The 16,039-nt window shown below is 38.2% G+C and overlaps 1 protein-coding gene across 1 annotated transcript; it reads left to right on the forward strand.

Annotated features, from left to right (window-relative positions):
- Window positions 1-5,284: 5,284 nt before the first annotated feature.
- Window positions 5,285-12,642, forward strand: LOC115834240 (beta-defensin 109-like). The gene is made up of 2 exons (XM_030808993.1): window positions 5,285-5,342; window positions 12,437-12,642. The coding sequence occupies exons 1-2, from the start codon at window positions 5,285-5,287 to the stop codon at window positions 12,640-12,642; spliced, it is 264 nt and encodes an 87-aa protein (XP_030664853.1).
- The last annotated feature ends 3,397 nt before the right edge of the window (window positions 12,643-16,039 follow it).

The raw sequence follows: 16,039 nt of genomic DNA on the forward strand, positions 1-16,039 counted from the left end.
AGAAATAATAGGTGGGAATTTAGCAGCCAAACTAGGGCCTTTTCTAAAATATAGCAGAGCAGAGAGCTGGAAGAGACCTGCATCCCTAATGATACTAGAAAGTATCTGTACTAGCCCTGAATGGTATAACTACAGGTTAATTTTAAGTGAAAAAGAAATCAACTTCTGCCTTGTTTAAGCAAACTTATTCAGGCATTAATTTTACAAACATGTAGAGAATGCATACTCCTTATGAGCAGAAACAATGTTTATGCCATATGGTCCATGATGGGTGTTCAATAATGTGTGATGATGATAATAATGAAGACAATGGTGATAAATAAAAGAAAATAGAAAGCAGTGAAACCAAGTGGTTTAATAGCTATACATAGTTATTTTGTTGAAAGATTCTGCTGCTAATATTATTCAATATTTTTGTATGCTGGTGCAAGTAAGGAAATTTACATAGTCTAATAAAAATTATCAATTTATAAAACAGTAAGAATTTCATAGAATGGGGCTAATAATCTGCATTGCAAACTAACTCTTTCAGTTGATTTTATGCACAGTAATTATTGAGAATCCCCTTATCTAGATCCAATGGATCTGGACCTACATAGGTGCTATCAAGACTTAAGGAAGAAAATTTTCCTGACTCTATCCATACCTCCAGTTAGTAACAGATCTAGAGATTTAGAACTGAAATCCAGACCTCCTGCTTCCATATGCAGTGACCTTTCACTGTACTCTTTTGCTTCACTTGATGAAGAGGATTTGAGAAAAAAATGACCACATGATTCAACTCCTCCTCAGCTCTGAGGAATATAGCCCTGTCCCGGCAAACAAGAAGCTCCTGCAGTAGTAGAGGAGGCAAATATACATTCACTAATCTAACGTACAAGGCAGTAGGCACTGTACCATAAACAAGGCACTGTGGGTGTTCAGACCAGGGGCAAAGCAGGGATTAATAGGGCTAGTAAAGTCTGGGAAGTGTTCACTAACAAAATGTTCTAATCATTAACTAAACTAAATGGTTTCTCAGCATGGCCTAATTAATTGCAACTTAATATAAATGGTTGTTCATAAACCTTAATTTTTTGCCAAAATATTGGTAGTTTATGTTCCCATTTAACAAGGTTTTCTGGTCAAAACTGTGCACCCACATCATTCTAATGAACTTAGTGTCCAATAAAACATGGACTCTCAGTCATCCCATGAAGGTGATTTTGTGTGCATAGTATATCTCTGTTTGTGAATATGCCTAATGAGGTATGGAAGGACACTTATTATCCAAAGAGAGACATTCCACTGGTGCTAGAGAGCCACAGATGGAAGTTTTCTCTGCCTACTGGAAATAAAGCCAAGCTTTCTTCTTTCCTCAGCCGTGAGGATTGCTGTCCTCCTCTTTATCATTCTCTTTTTTTTTTATGAGCCAAGCTCCACCAAATAACAAGATAAACTTTGTGTAAGACTTGGTAAGAGTAGAGTATCTGACACCTTATGGTGCTATAATACTCAAAGCAGGAGTCACAAAGGAAATCTAGAAGACCTGTTGGCTGAGAGACCTGCAGCCTCATGGTTCATTAGCTCTCCATAGCAACTCTCACATGAAATGAAGTCAGTGGTGTTTCAAGTGCTTGAAACCCTCTTTACTCTACCTCTAAACGTGAATTACTTAGGCAAGTTTACTAGCAGTTACTAGACCTCAAAAGCAAAATAATCAGGCATTATTCTACTAAATATTGGTCTCCATAACTCCTCTATTTTCTTTAGGAAAAGTTAGCCTAAGACATTTGGCATAAAGGTTATGCCAAAGCTTTGGTGGGGTCAGCCAGGAGGGATTCATGGGGATCTCCTTGAAGATATTACAGTAATCTAAGAAATCTTCAATGTATTGCCCCGCAGTACTGTTGGTCCCTTGTACTTGACTTTTCCCCTTAAGTTGCATTCCAATTCCTAACATTATCATTCCCTCTTCCTTCTCAGCAACTAGTCTTCTAAATTAGAACTTAAACACAATGACCAGATATGACCCTGCAACAGAGCATACCATTCTGCATTTAGCATGCAATCATGAATCACAGGTATAAGACCCCTTGAACAGACATGGTTTTGGTGATTATGTGTAGGACTTACTGCTTTTACCCAAGAAGATGATCAGGCATCCTAAGTAGATCAGAAAATTTTCTGGAGCTCTTGAATTTGTATAGGCAAGAAAGATCAAGCAACATGTTGCCTTATATGAGGCAAACTATCTTCTCATATTTTCTTTTGAATTCAGGATTTCAAGGTTGGGGAAGGAGTGGGAAAGTAGCCATGAACATGTGAGAATGCGGATGATCCTTTTACATTGTCAGAGATCGTCAAATTCTATGCTTTACATTGTTTGCTAAAAACACTTTACAAAGTTTTTAGCAGAAAATATGATGGCACACATGCCTATTCTTGGTGAACCCAGACATTTTAATCTAGTCTGTGGTAGTAAATTTCAAAGGACTGCTTAGGGTTAACGAATCCTTCAAGTTATAAAGATGAAGGGCAATTTTTGAACAATTCCCATTTTGCTGTAGGAAAACTAATCTGGAAGAAGTAAAAGGGAGAGATTGAAGTGGAGAGAATGGAGGTGGAAAATGAGTTCAGTTGATCAAATATTTGTTAAGCACCCATTGTATGTGGGGTCCTTACAAGGAAACAAGCAGACAAAGAACAAAAGCATGTGATGGCCTTGCTCCTAAGAAGCCAGAGGCCAGTCACCTGGATTGCTACATACCAGGAAGATGTCAACAAGCCCCTACAATATGGCACTGGCATAGGATGAAGAAGAGGTTTCTTTCTACGAGATAAATAGCACACGACCAAAAAAGAAAGCCAAAAGTTACACAAGGCTCGAAAACCTAAGGCACCAACCCTTAAGAGATCTGATTGTCGGTGGTGAGTTTGGAAGGAAAATTATTAGGATTATTTTAGTACTAATAATTTTGAGTTGTCTATCCAAGATTTTTATCTGCACCTCTGCCTTAGGTAATACTGCGTGTGTGTGTGTGTGTGTGTGTATGTGTGTGTGTGTGTGTGTGCCTTTGAATGTGTTTGAAATATATTCTCTATCCCACACTCCGCATAGGTTTGTGGCTGATCTGAAACTATACTCTTAGGGATGGGGTTAAGCTACTCTATCACACTGTGAAGGGTTGATATGTAAGAGACTCTTAACATTTTACACATTATCTTTAAAATGCTTCTTTTTTTGTGAAGGGAAGAATAAGAATTTGTAAACAAATGCAAAAATATCTTTAACTAAACAAAAGAACAGTTCGTTAGCCTTGTTATGATTAGCAGAGAGGATAGCTGCAGACACTATAAAATCACTCAGCAACAAGATTTGACAAAACCTGGAATATGGCTCTATTTTTCCTGTTTTATAGAGGAAAATATTAAGGCTCTGGGAACTGAAGTGCTTTTCCCAACAGTGGAGTAAATGTCAGAGTCAACGCTGGGTTTTACATCCCGGCTTTCCCTATACATCTTACCCTATGGTTCTGTTGTGCTGTTCCTTTGTGTGACACCGTAAAGCCTGGTTAAAGGTGATACCATATCAAATTGTATTAATTCAGTAGCACACAACACCAGGGAATTGATTTATAAGATTATTATCCTTGTGGCATTACTGAAGACCCAACTGATTAGTAGTTATCAAGTAGTCATCCTGGCTAAATATATGGGTTTGATTTTTAATTTTGAAAATGAAAAATATTTTAAAATATATGTCTTATATCCATATCCCCAGGAAATTCTAATCAAGTTTTAAAACTTCCAAATTTAGATTAACTAATGGGTTTTTTTTGTTTTAATTTTCACTCAATGAAAATAGAAGAAACTAATTGGATAGAACAGCACAGCAGAAGCATTACTTATAGCCAAAAATGGGATACAACAAGACTGAAGAAGAAAATGCAAGACAGTGCTTAAAAAAGCAGTCTAATGAAAAGTGGGGTCTCCTCTGGGTGTCCTTAGGTAGACATTGCAGCATCACTGTAAAGTTTTTCTGGAAGGCTTGGGAAGAGAGGAGGAAACAGAGAAGGGCCAAGAGGAGAAAATAGAATGAGGCTCAGAATACCAAGCCTTAGTGCTGTCCCTATCACCTTCCTCACTAGATCACTGGGTGATCTTGGGCAAGTTTCTTCCTTTCCCTCAGCTCATTTCCTTATCTGTAATGTAAGTGACTAGACAAGATAGCCTATGATGTTCATTGTAACTCTAACTTTTCTTCCCAAAGCAAATAGCTGGAAAAGACACTGTGCTCACAATATGCAACAAATAAAAACAAAAGATTTTTAAAAACCCCTAGTGTAACTTGAATTCTTACAAATAAGCAATGATACATCATAATTTTACAAAGTCCTTTTGTGATTTCATTTTTAAAATCATGTCAAGTTTTATTTTACTTCATAATAAGATAATGGGAGATAAGGTGTTAAATGGGTTCATGAAGGAATGTATGTAAAAGACACAATAATCCAAAACAGGTAATTGTTATATTAGTAGTTCCCTTTAATGGGGGGGGGAGCAGATAAAAGAACGTTAGGAAAAGCTTCATAAAGTGGATTATACAGAATGTGCTTTAAAAGAGTTTGCTGTTTTATTGAGTGGGGAAAGAACAATATGGGGAGTTATTATTCAAGGGTTAAAGCTATACAAAATGAGTCAATTACAGAGATAGGCTCCAAAACATAGTACCTATAGTTAACAATGAAGTATTTTGTATTTAACAATTTGTTAAGAGGGTCGATCTTAGGGGTTCTGACAACAACAACAACAATAACAAAGGGACGTAGGAAACATTTGGAGGTGATGGATATATTATTACCTGGATATTGGTTGTGGTAACAAGAGTAATATATATGTGCAAACTTGCCAAACTATATCCATTAATTATGTACTGTTTGTGTATAACAATTTTACTTCAGTTCCTACTGTATTGCCTGGTAAACAATAGATGTATAAAGTAAGATCAATGATTATTGCATGTGCGTGTCAAAAATAATGAAGAAAGCGGGTGACAATAAAGACATCCTGAATCTTTGGGAAATAAATAGCATTCACCTGCTTTCTCATCCATTGAGATATCACCACATTTATGTATTTGTGTGTCCCTGGAAGTTTCCTGTGGGAGATTCAGTTATTCTCTTTTCTTTAGGCTCTACTAACCAAGGACAAATCACAGACTCAGAGAGCTTCATAAAAAGGCCCAGACACACAATGCCCAGAGACTCCAGGCTCAACCCACATTGATGCTGGCCCTTCAGCCATGAGACTCCATTTGCTTCTCCTTATTCTCCTTCTTTTCTCAATTATCTTATCCTCAGGTAGGTTGGTAGCTGATTACTATAAGGTTCTGCAGATTAGCAGGCTATATCCCTGGCCAGACAAGATCCTAAAATCAGTCCTGTGGGTTCAAGAACCTAATATTTACAGCTTCACTACGATTATAATAGGGAAAAATAGAAAAGAGACTCATTTAGCAGTAGCTCCTGTTGATAAGATTCCATCCATGTCTTTTGACCTAGTGAGTGGATATAATAATGGATGCTGCTGAAATTCAATCCTGTCAGATCACACTGCCTACACATAAATTTCGATGCCCCACCAAGGCATCTCAAGATACAAAGTAAGGATACAACAGAATGTGATCTCAATGAGATGCCTTTGTGGGACATGGAAATTTATATGCAGGAACTTAGATCTGACAGGATTGAATTTCTGTGGCATCTATTATTATATACACTCACTAGGTCAAAAGAGAGGGATGGAATCCTATCAATAGGAGCTACTGCTAAATGAGTGTTGACAAATCTGAAAGATTTTTTCAAAGAGACAAACGGAAAAATTATAATCCTAGAATAATTGAAAATTATATGAGAGACTTTTCAAAATAAATTATGTTTTGTGTGGTTATGAATAAAAAATGATTTGCAAAGTGAAACTGAAGACTAGAAAGCAGAGTTAAAGGAACTTCAGACAAGTGAATTAATAAGGAGGAAATGCACCAAGAAGTGATGCTCATGGTATATTACAGGTAACCACACAGAAATGGGTAACATAACTTTCAATACAAAAATGGCTAAAATGTAATGGGCTAAGCATGCATTTTGGGGGCTTTTGGAAAAAAAAACAGCATAATAAACCTAAAGAAGATAAAGGGAAAATTATAAATGCAAAATATAAATTAATGAAACTAACGAGAAAAAACTAGTATTTTAAAAAATGTTTTTCAAAAAGTCTAATAAACTTTGTAATAATCTGGCAATACTGAACAAGAGAAAATTAGAACATGTTTAAAATAACTACTGCAGGAATGAAAGGTTAATATCAAAACATGATTCAGAGATGCAAATAATTTTTAAATTTGTATATTATATTCCCTCTTCACTGGGTACTTGGGGATTTTCCTGTTGCAGTTCACTATATCATGACTGTGTCATCATTTTTGATGCTAGTAAATTATTACCATCAGCATACAAATATGCTGTTGTTTATCTGATCTAAGAAAAAGGATGTCCTTGCTTTTCTTCTGATGCCAGCTGTCATCCCATTTTTTGCTCTATTTTTAAACAAAACATCTTAAACCAGTTGTCCATACTCTCTGTCTTCAATTCCTCTCCTCTCATTGTTTCTTAAATATATCCCAGTCAGGCTCTCTCCGCCTTTTTGATCATGCTATTGACACCACTTTTGTCAAAGTTACGAATAATCTCCGTATTGCCAGATCCAATGATCATTTTTCACTACAACTTCAATTGGCCTATTAGCAGCATTTGACACAAATAATCACTTCCTTCTTCACAGTATACTTTCTTCACTTGGCTTCCAGGATAGCACATTCACTTGATTCTCAGCTATCTCACTGGAGCTACCACTTCAGCTTCCTTTGTTTCTTCCTCATCTTTTTGCATCACACCTCCTATTGGAGAGCTCCAGAGCTCAGTTCCTGGTCCTCTTCTCTTTTCCCTCACCACACACTCTTTGGAAGGGCTCAGCAAGTCTCATCCTTTTAAATTCTCCTTTTGGACCTCCTTTTGAACTCCAGGCTTATAATAAATTATCCAACTGCATAACTGGTATATCTACTTCGACACTTAATTTCAAAAGTAATGTATATCCAAAATTAAACTCACGATTTTCCCTCAGAAACCTCTACATACAGATTTTCTCTTCTTGCAGAGTGCCATGGTCAGCATTGGAGCCTCTCTTAACTTTCCTGTCCACTTTCATCCTCAGCAAGCCTCTATCTCTGCACCTCAAGAATCTCTCAGGGCTCCCATCCCTTGCCCAACCTCGGGCAGTAGCTGCCTCACACTCATTGAAAGACCAGAGAATCTACTTCTCTCAGCTACCTGCCCTGCCCTGCCTTCAGACCTCATCAGGCTTCTCTTCTTATGCACCTGTGAGAAAAGAGAGTGAAGGGGGTATTCTCTCAGCTTCCCAACCCACTCCCCAGTAACAGAGGATTTTCCACGATTCTTACAGTGTGATCTTTACCTTGCTCTGACCTCAAATTGCAGCAGTTCTTACATGCCTGTCTCTCAAAAGTGTCTCAGATAGTTCTCCCGCTCTCCATCTGATCTTACCTAGGAGCACACAAGATAGGTCATGAAAAAACCATTAGTGGGGCCGGGCATGGTGGCTCACACCTGTAATCCCAGCACTTTGGGAGGCTGAGGCAGGCAGATCACGAGGTCAGTGGCTAACACGGTGAAACTCTATCTCTGCTAAATACAAAAAATTAGCTGGGTGTGGTGGCACGCACCTGTAGTCCCAGCTACTTGGGAGGCTGAGGCAGGAGAATCACTTGAACCCTGGAGGCAGAGGTTGCAGTGAGCCAAGATTCTGCCATTGCACTCTAGCCTGGGTTACAGAGTGAGACTCCGTCAAAAAAAAAAACAAAAAGAAGAAGAAAAAAAAGAAAGAAAGAAAGAGAGAGAGAGAAAGAAGGAAGGAAAGAAAGAAAGAAAGAGAAAGAAAGAGAGAGAGAGAGAAAGAAAGAAAGAAAGAAAGAGAAAGAGAGAAAGAGAGAAAGAAAGAAAAAAGAAAGAAAAAGAAAGAAAGAAAAAAAAAAGAAAGAAAGAAAAAAAGAAAGAAAGAAAGAAGAAGGAAGAAAGAAGAAGGAAGGAAGAAAAAAAAAAGAAAGAAAGAAAGAAAGAAAGAAGAAAGAAAGAAAGAAAGAAGAAAGAAAGAAAGAAAGAAAGAAAGAAAGAAAGAAAGAAAGAAAGAAAGAAAAGCATTAAAGCATTAGTGAGTGAGAGTGAGTGTGTTTGGGCCCCTACTGATGCTAAACTATCACAAGCCCACACTCAGCCTTTCAACATTTGCTTGAGGTTCACTTGTTTCCTTCTTATCTCCATCAAGGGCAGCTTCCTCCTTCTTCTGCTGCTGCAACTCAGGTACACACAAAGCATCTGTGGATCTGTTCTTTTTTCAGTAGGGCTTCATCACTCTGAATTTAAGTTAATTAGCTGTTTTTGAGACCTCGGCTCTGTCTTTTAAAATGAAATCTATGATCTATAGATTATCCAGCTTATTCTCTTTGTCAGGGCAAGAGCATTTTTCTATAACTTTCTAAATTCTAAACAAAAGTAAAAGTTCAGTTCTTTTCAGAATCCCCCCATGTCAGAAAGTATTACTATTATCATCAGTTTAGTGATATTTATGGAACTCCAAGTTGACTCTGAGATCAGCTTTTGGGTTAAATTATTTCCTCCTGATATATAGCCTTTGGAATTTTATTTGCTGCAGATCTCTTGGTAATGAATAATTTTAGTTTTTATCTGTCAATTTCATATTGTTATTTTTGTTCTTGAAAGACAGCATTACTGAGTACCCAATTCTATATTAACAGTTATTTTCTCTCAACATTTGTTGATACTAGTTTATTCATTTTTAGTTTTTGCTTCTCTATAATATTCAGATAAATATTATTTCATTATAAATTGTCCTTTTTTCAATGTTTGTATGGTCTGGTGTCTGGTTTTAATGTTTTATAATTTAACTAATGTGAATTTATTTTTATATTATCTGTTAGAAATCTATTCTTTGAATCAGTGGATTTATACTTTTTCCTAATTTCTTTTTGAGAACCTCTTGAAATGGTGAATCCTCTTACACTTCTCTCCCCGCATATTTGAATTAAATAAATGTTAGACCTTGTGTTTCCATGCTACATTCTGGGTATATCATTTAAACATTTTTTTCTTTACTAATTATCCTGTTACCTATATCTAACATATCATTAATAACTTGCATTTATTTTTAAATTTTTTTATTCAGACCTGCCTTTTTTTTTTTTTTTTTGGAGACAAGAGTCTCACTCTGTTGCCCAGGCTGGAGTGCAGTGGTGCAATCGTGGCTCACTGCAACCTCCACCTCCTGGGTTCAAGTGATTCTCCTGCCTCAGTCTCCTGAGTAGCTGGGACTACAGGTGCCAACCACCATGCTTGGCTAATTTATGTGTATGTGTATATATATATATATACTTTTTTTTTTAGTAGAGACAAGTTTTCATCATCTTGGGCACGCTGGTCTTGAACTCCTGACCTCGTGATCCACCCCCCCCTTGGCCTCTCAAAGTGCTGCGATTACAGGCATGAGTGACCACGCCCAGCCAGACCTGCCCATTTTTTCTATCATCTATATTGTTTTACTATTGTTTTTACATCTTTGTAATAGTAGATTGTTTCTTTAAACAGTCGATACACAGCTGCTTAATAATTTCTCCACATTGACAATTTCAATACATTTAGTTTTCAAGGGTTTAAATGTGCTATTCATTTCATTAACTTTTATTCATGGTGTCTTGCTTACCTCATCATTTTTAATACTGAACTCATTGCTCATCCTTAATCTGCCATCATTCTACGGTCTGAAATGAAAATGCTATTATCCAAACTTCCTCTGTGAAACTGACTCAACACTTTATCTCAATATAGAAGTTCTAGGATTAATGAATTGGAATTTCTGATGGCCCAAGAGTCAGTAGTACCACCATTAGCATTGCTGATAATAGCAGATCTTCCCAGAAGATCTGGGAAATCCTCACCCCCCTCCGTCAGCTAGCCAATACAAAGTGCTCAGTGTTCAAGCTCCAGTTCACAGACTATTTCTGTGTTTCAAAGAGGAGATATTTTAAGAACTTGCCTAACCATTTTCAAGAATAGAAATGTTTCAAAGAGATCCTCTAAAGTGTATTTGTTCGATAGCAGCAGTCATTTGAGAGCAGCTAACTTGCAGTCATGACCAAAAGCCTAAATATTTCTTTCATTCTAATGACACCTATTTTGTGTCTTTTGGAGATATCTCAGATTCAGATGTATTCATACTATTCTATGATTTGGGACACTACTATAGATTCTCCAAAATGTTACAACATTCCAATGGTATTTTGGGAGGTATAGAAGGAGAGGAAAAAGAATGGGCTCAAGTCTACCCTGACTTATTTTCTTACAACATATTTCATTGTCCAAAACTTTTAGAACTATATTAATACAGAATTGACAGTGGGTATTCTTCTTTTCCTTCTGATTTTAATAGGATTGAAGGAAGTGTTTTGCTATGAAATTGCTATATGGCTTGTATTCAGTCAAATTTTGACTTTGTAAAGGCAATATTCTTCTCATTATTTTTAAATGTTTACCAGGATTCACAGTATTATTTTCAATTCTCCACGTTCAAAGGCATATTTAAATAACTTGATGAAATGGGTATATTATATATGTTACTCTGCTATGGAAACAGAAAAACCACCACCAGATTATATTCTAGATACTTTGTACACCAATCGCAACATCTTTTTTTTTATCTAAGACAATCAATTCTTCCACAGGTGGGAGCACATATATTAGCATCATTTACTACTTGTAGTTTTCACTACAGACTTTCAGACTTATGGTGCCTAAAGGAAATACAATGCTTCTAGCTGGATTTAAAAGCTACAAATAAACAGAGGAAATATACACTATTTTGAAAGTACCACTTGAGTGTTATGTATGTATTTCAATCTTATGTTGCTAATTTTAGTCGTTCAAGGTTAAAGAGCTTAAATCTCCTTCTCATGCGTTCCTGAATCACCCATTACTCCCACACATACATTGTTTGATACAGCATAAACCTAAGTAAATAAAGATGTGGCAAAATGAAAAAAATAAAATAATGTTATACCATTCTCATCTAAGAATGGCATCAGTAGACAGATGTGGATAAAAGTAATGTGATTATAATTTTAAAAATCATATTTAATAGAACCCATTTATTATTAAATGAATATTAAATTACTTAATGTATAATAAACCTTTAACACATTGAAAACTCCTAATGCAGAGTGAGATCAAAATGAAGGTATTAACTTTTTTTTCCTAGTCTTTGCTTTAGTTGTTCTTTCCACCAGACCATCACTTTATTTTAAGGATATTGTAATAGCACAAAGCCATCAGCTTTACCATTAGAGAAATGTTCATTAAATTATCTTTGTTGTAATAAAGGTCATCTGGAGGAAATAATGGTCTGAATACAATAATAAATGTTAAGCTTTCTAGTATTTTCCACTTTTAGACACAAATTGAAAGAACCATTTATAATGTCAAAAACATACTTTTTCTAACTAATCTATTCTATGACTAAGCCACTATTAGCAATTAAAGTAGATAGATCAAATCTAAATGTGGAGAGAAAAAGTAATTTCTAATTATGTTTGAACAGATGAAAGCATGAATAAATTGAAAGCCTGCAATATTAGCTTGGGGGAGTAACGTCACTTGGGGGAGCAGGAGCAGGATATACCAGCCTTTAGCTCTACACCCTCCCCCCAAGAAAAAAATATATAGATAGCTATGTACAAACCAAAATAGCCCTGGGAGGGTTCAAGGTACCATTTAAGAAACTATGGCAACATAGTGAAGCCAAAAAAAAAAAAAAAGAGAGAGAAAGAGAGAGTGAAAGAAAAAAAAAGAATAGCCACATAGAACAAACAGCTGCTGAAATCAGCATACCTGAGATGCCAGAAACATCTTTTTTGGCTAGAAACAAAAGCAGAAAGGGACTATCTGTATCAGCCACAAGGTGGAACCATCATGGCCCTCAGTAACCCACTCTGGCGGAAGACACTGGCATTTTTTGCCACTGGAGTAAGCAACAGCCCTTTCTGACAGAAAACCCAGAGAAAAAGATGAAGATGTACCATCTCCTCCCACATCCCTTTTCCCCACCAAAAATGCAGTGACTGTTGGGCCAAACCAGGATTGGAACTGCTACCTTTCTCAATCTGCATGTGTCTCTGACATATGAGCAGCAACCATTTCAAGAGCTCCCACATAAAAACCCTCATACTAAATTTACTCTGTTACTTAAGAGTGTTTATGGATTTACATTCCATTTGTGGACTAACTATCTCACTGGATCTTCTTTCCTGCAGTAAGAGGTGGTTTGGGTGCTGCGGAAGGTCATTATCTCAATTTGTCTGGTGTCTGCAGAAGAGATGTCTGCAAAGTAGTAGAAGATCAAATTGGTGCCTGCCGAAGAAGGATGAAGTGCTGTAGAGCAGGGTGGATTTTAATGCCAGTTCCAACACCACTTATTATGTCAGATTATCAAGAACCCCTTAAACCTAAGTTGAAATGAAACTGAGATAAAATAAAAATACATCAAAAGTGAAGTTGTTTGCATCTAAGAATATTAAAATATACATATTAAGTACTTCCATCTTGATAACCATCTTGCATTTTCACTTATGAACACAAATGAATAAATACTAATTTCAAATATACCCAAGTACTATTTCTTTGTGAGTCATTAACAGATCTTAACAAAACTTTTAAAAATGAGAAAACTGTCAATTTTGTTTTCCAAGATGGTGGATTGAAGGCATTGTTAGTCTGCCTCTTGCACTTGGAAAGACAAAATGGTGTGTAGAGATTCACACTGTGAACTTTCTTTCAAGAAGCAACACAGAAATTTAACAGGAAAATTGAAATAAGCCACAGACCATTTGAAAGAAGCAGCAGGATGCAGCTTACACCATAAGCTAGGCAGAAAATTGTAAGTTTCCAGGGTGTGCGAGGGGGGTAAACTGACTCTAAGATATACACTTCCACTGGGAAACCTATCAATCCAGGCCGTGAGGGAAGGCCTTAACTCTACTCAGCGCTGGAGCTGATTTAGGGAAGAGTGGTGAGTATATGAGGAGTGGCATTGGGATGTGCTTTGAATCTCCAACACATTCCCAGTTTCTAGCAGGATGGAGGGAAGCCATTTCTGATTCTACCTCAGAGAGGACCTCCTAGAAGTCTGCCAGCTAACTCAGATGGTAGTCACAGGTTGAGAGAACCTCCCAACTGAAATGTTTGATATAATCTTGACTGGGGACAAACTGCCCAGGCCAGAACTGATAGGTGAGTGGGAAGTGTGCTGCAGGAGCAAGCACAGGAGCTGGGGGCCCCTACTCTTCAGGTGGATCAGGAAGGGTGTGGCCTGAAGGTTGCAGTTGCTGTTGCCATATGACAGGCTTATGGTATAGATCAGTTTTCAGTTCTGAGCTCCGACTTCTTGAAACTTAACTAGCTACTCCCAGTGGAACACTGTGGGTGTGAGACCTGCCTTGCCAAGTGTGTGGGAGCTGGATGGGGCTTACTACCAAGCTGCTACTCCCCGTTCTTCATATGGACTCTCCTTGTACAGAGGCAGAGACAGCTTCACTTCTCTCTGGAAAATTACCCCAGTGGCCCAAGAACTGCCTTCCAATTCCCACTGCAGCCAGTGTTTGTCCCACACGTAGAGAGCCAGAGCATCACCTTACCTGACCTAGTTCCCACCTGGCTTTGCTCAACCACCTACTCTGGTAGATTAACACAAAAAACAGAAGAAACATTTAGAAGCTCTATAGCTCCACCTATTTCCTGAGACACCAGAGTGCCTCCCATGGGTAACATAAGGCAAGTCCAAATCTCACTACTACCACCACAGCTGGCAGTCTTTTGGAAGCACCACCTCCTGGCTGAAGTCCTACTGACACAGTCCTTTACAGCATCTGCAGGTAGAATAACATAGCACCCAGGAAGGAGAAAAGTTGTGAGTGACCACAACTGTTACCATTGCTTGCATCACTCTGGCTAACCAGGAGGCCCTGAGTCTGTCCATGTGATGAGTTCATTACTACTACAACTGGCATTTGAGAAATCCAACACACAAAACACTAGGACTATTTATAACCAAGGAATCTCTCAGAGTCTACATCACTCCCCTGCTATCCCCATCTGATCAGCTGCTGATACACACTGCTGTGAGACTTGAGGACAGATTACATCACTGGATCCATTGCAGACATTCTTGAGCACCAGCCTGGTGTGCGGCAGCCCCACTGGGTAGCTAGACCCAGAGAAGCAGCAGCAGCATATGCAGTAATCTGAATTTCAGGGACTCCTGCTCTGAGGAAAGAGGAAGCACACCACATCAAGGGAGCACCCTGGGGACAAAATAATGTAGATGGCCTTGAGTCCCAGAACATTCCACTTATGGGAAGTTGTTTGGTGTTTTTTTTTTTTTTTTCCAGCAGAAGAACATGTGCATGCTAGGCTCAGCGAGGAAAGTCTGTAGCTATATTCCAACAATCAGGCAGCCTTGATGCTCAAGAAGGGTCTTGGAGAATGGAGACTTATTTTCCATCTCATACACTACTGCAGACACAGTAGTACTGTGCTCAGAGCCAGTGTACTGAGTTGAGCGGCCATAAAACCTACTGAGACACCAGCCACGACAGCTAAAGGAGTACTTGCATTACCACTCCTCCAACCCCAGGCAGCCCAGCTTGCAGCTCCAAAAAAGACCCCTTCCTTCTGCTAGAGGAGATTAGAGGAAAGAGTAAAAACGACTTTGTCTTACTTCTTGGATATCATTTGAGCCATAGTAGGATAGGGCACTGGTCAGGGTCAGAAGGTCCCCATTGTGGATGTAACTTTTTTTTTTTAATATTATAGGCTGATTGACAGAAGAGACTTGTCTCAAATAAGACTTTGGACTTGGAGTTTTGAGTTATGTTGGAATCAGTTAAGACTTTGGGGGACTGTTGGGAAAGCATGATTGGTTTTGAAATATATATAAAAGACATGAGATTTGGGAGGTGCCAGGAGCAGAATAATATGGTTTGGCTCTGTGTCCCCACCCAAACCTCATCTCAAATTATTATCCCCACATATCAACAGAGGGACCTGTAATCGCCATGTGTTGAAGAAGTTTACTTCATGCTATCCTCACAATAGTGAGTGAATTCTTAGGAGACCTGATGGTTTTAAAATAAAAATACAAAAAATTAGCCGGGTGTGGTGGCGGGCGCCTGTAGTCCCAGCTACTCGGAGAGGCTGAGGCAGGAGAATGGCGTGAACCCGGGAGGCAGAGCTTGCAGTGAGCCAAGATCATGCCACTGCACTCCAGCCTGGGTGACAGAGTGAGACTCCGTCTCAAAAAAAAAAAAAAAAAGTAGGAGGTTTCTTTTTCTGTGCACTCACTTCTCTCTCCTGCCATCTTGTGAAAAAAGGTGCCTGCTTCTGTCTTGCCTTCCACCATGATTGTAAGTTTCCTGAGGCCTCCCAAGCGATGCAGAACTGTGAATTAATTAAACATCTTTCCTTTATAAATTACCCAGTGTGGGGTAGTGTCTTTACAACAGTGTAAAAATGGACTAATACAGGTTCCCTGAAGTATTCTGAGTCCCTTTAGAGGCAAGAATCTCTTCATAACAGCATGGTATACTGATGAAGTACATCCTGATCTTCTCATGGGCTGAGAAAGAATTTATACATACCCTTTATGTGCCAGCAACTCTATGTGCAGGCTTTTGAGCCCCAGAACGGGCTTTCTTGCCCCATCTAGTCTATCTAACATTTTTCTAAGCCAACTCAATATCTCTCATCCACACTGGGATATCCAAATTGCTGTCTGTTACCCACCTGAGATAATGAGATGTTGTTAAATCAGGTGTGTGTGACCCAGATATGTCTATCTGGAGTGGCAGGAGAGGGTCTAT

This window comes from Nomascus leucogenys, unplaced genomic scaffold (genome assembly GCF_006542625.1).
Source record: "Nomascus leucogenys isolate Asia unplaced genomic scaffold, Asia_NLE_v1 000914F_71817_qpd_obj, whole genome shotgun sequence".
Taxonomy (NCBI): Eukaryota; Metazoa; Chordata; class Mammalia; order Primates; family Hylobatidae; genus Nomascus; species Nomascus leucogenys.

Bases quoted from the DNA above. Each gene is read 5' to 3' on its own strand.
- LOC115834240 (XM_030808993.1), top strand. From the start codon at position 5,285: ATGAGACTCCATTTGCTTCTCCTTATTCTCCTTCTTTTCTCAATTATC. The intron at 5,343-12,436 runs GTAGGTTGGTAG...TCTTTCCTGCAG, and splicing joins CTCAATTATCTTATCCTCAG to TAAGAGGTGGTTTGGGTGCT.